The 1,561-nt window shown below is 56.1% G+C and overlaps 1 protein-coding gene across 1 annotated transcript in view; it reads left to right on the top strand.

Moving 5' to 3' along the window:
- Positions 1-1,561, top strand: part of MUC6 (mucin 6, oligomeric mucus/gel-forming) — a 52,591-nt gene that overhangs the window by 43,686 nt on the left and 7,344 nt on the right. The window contains exon 35 of the mRNA XM_011993864.1: positions 204-1,163. Within this exon, the coding sequence (XP_011849254.1) occupies positions 204-1,163 (960 nt within the window). The remainder of the gene's footprint in view (positions 1-203; positions 1,164-1,561) is intronic.

The raw sequence follows: 1,561 nt of genomic DNA, 5'->3' as shown, positions 1-1,561 counted from the left end.
TACCTATCCAACCCCATCACACCCTCAGACCACACTTCCCACTCACGTTCCACCTTTCTCCACCTCCTTGGTGACTCCAACTACTCACATATTCATTACCCCTACCCACACACAGATGTCCACTTCTACCTCCATCCACTCAACGCCAACAGGCACCATTCCTCCACCGACAACGGTCAAGGCTACAGGGTCCACTCACACAGCCCCACCAATGACAGCGACCACCAGTGGGACCAGCCAAGCACACAGCTCATTCAGCACAGCCAAAACCTCTACACCCCTACAGTCACACACTTCCTCCACACACCATCCTGAAGTTACCCCAACTTCTACCACCATCACCCCCAACCCCACCAGTACAGGAACCGGCACCCCTGTGGTCCACACCACCTCGGCCACCAGCAGCAGGCTACCCACAACCTTCACCACACACTCCCCACCTACAGAGAGTAGTCCCGTCTCTTCCACAGGTCCTATCACTGCAACATCCTTCCAGACCACCACTACCTATCCAACCCCATCACACCCTCAGACCACACTTCCCACTCACGGTCCATCTTTCTCCACCTCCTTGGTGACTCCAACTACTCACACTGTCATCACCCCTACCCACGCGCAGATGTCCACTTCCTCCTCCATCCACTCAGTGCCAATAGGCACCATTCCTCCACCAACAACGGTCAAGGTCACAGGGTCCACCCACACAGCCCTACCAATGACGCCAACCACCAGTGGGAACAGCCAAGACCACAGCTCATTCAGCACAGCCAAAACCTCTACACCCCTACATTCACACACTTCTTCCACACACCATCCTGAAGTCACCCCAACTTCTACCACCACGATTACTCCCAATCCCACCAGTACAGGCACCGGAACCCCTGTGGCCCACACCACCTCGGCCACCAGCAGCAGGCTACCCACAATCTTCACCACACACTCCCCACCTACGGGGAGCAGTCCCGTCTCTTCCACAGGTCCTATGACTGCAACATCCTTCCAGACAACCACTACCTATCCAACACCATCACACCCTCAGACCACACTTTCCACTTACGTTCCACCTTTCTCCACCTCCTTGGTGACTCCAACTACTCACACAGTCATCACCCTTACCCACGCACAGATGTCCACTTCTACCTCCATCCACTCAACGCCAACAGGCACCATTTCTCCACCTACAACAGTCAGTGCCACAGGGTCCACCCACACAGCCCCACCAATAACGGCAACCACCAGTGGGACCAGCCAAGCCCCGAGCTCATTCAGCACAGCCAAAACCTCTACATCCCTACATTCACACTCTTCCTCCACACACCATCCTGAAGTCACCCCAACTTCTACCACCATCACCCCCAACCCCACCACTACAGGAACCGGCACCCCTGTGGCCCACACCACCTTGGCCACCAGCAGCAGGCTACCCACACCCTTCACCACACACTCCCCACCTACGGGGAGCAGTCCCGTCTCTTCCACAGGTCCTACGACTGCAACATCCTTCAAGATCACCACTACCTATCCAACCCCATCACACCCTCAGACCACACTTCCCACTCAC

The sequence above is a fragment of the Mandrillus leucophaeus genome, unplaced genomic scaffold, assembly GCF_000951045.1.
Source record: "Mandrillus leucophaeus isolate KB7577 unplaced genomic scaffold, Mleu.le_1.0 Scaffold435, whole genome shotgun sequence".
Classification (NCBI taxonomy): domain Eukaryota; kingdom Metazoa; phylum Chordata; class Mammalia; order Primates; family Cercopithecidae; genus Mandrillus; species Mandrillus leucophaeus.
The sequence above is the reverse complement of the archived record's forward strand: the minus strand, read 5'-3'. Positions and strand labels throughout refer to the sequence as shown.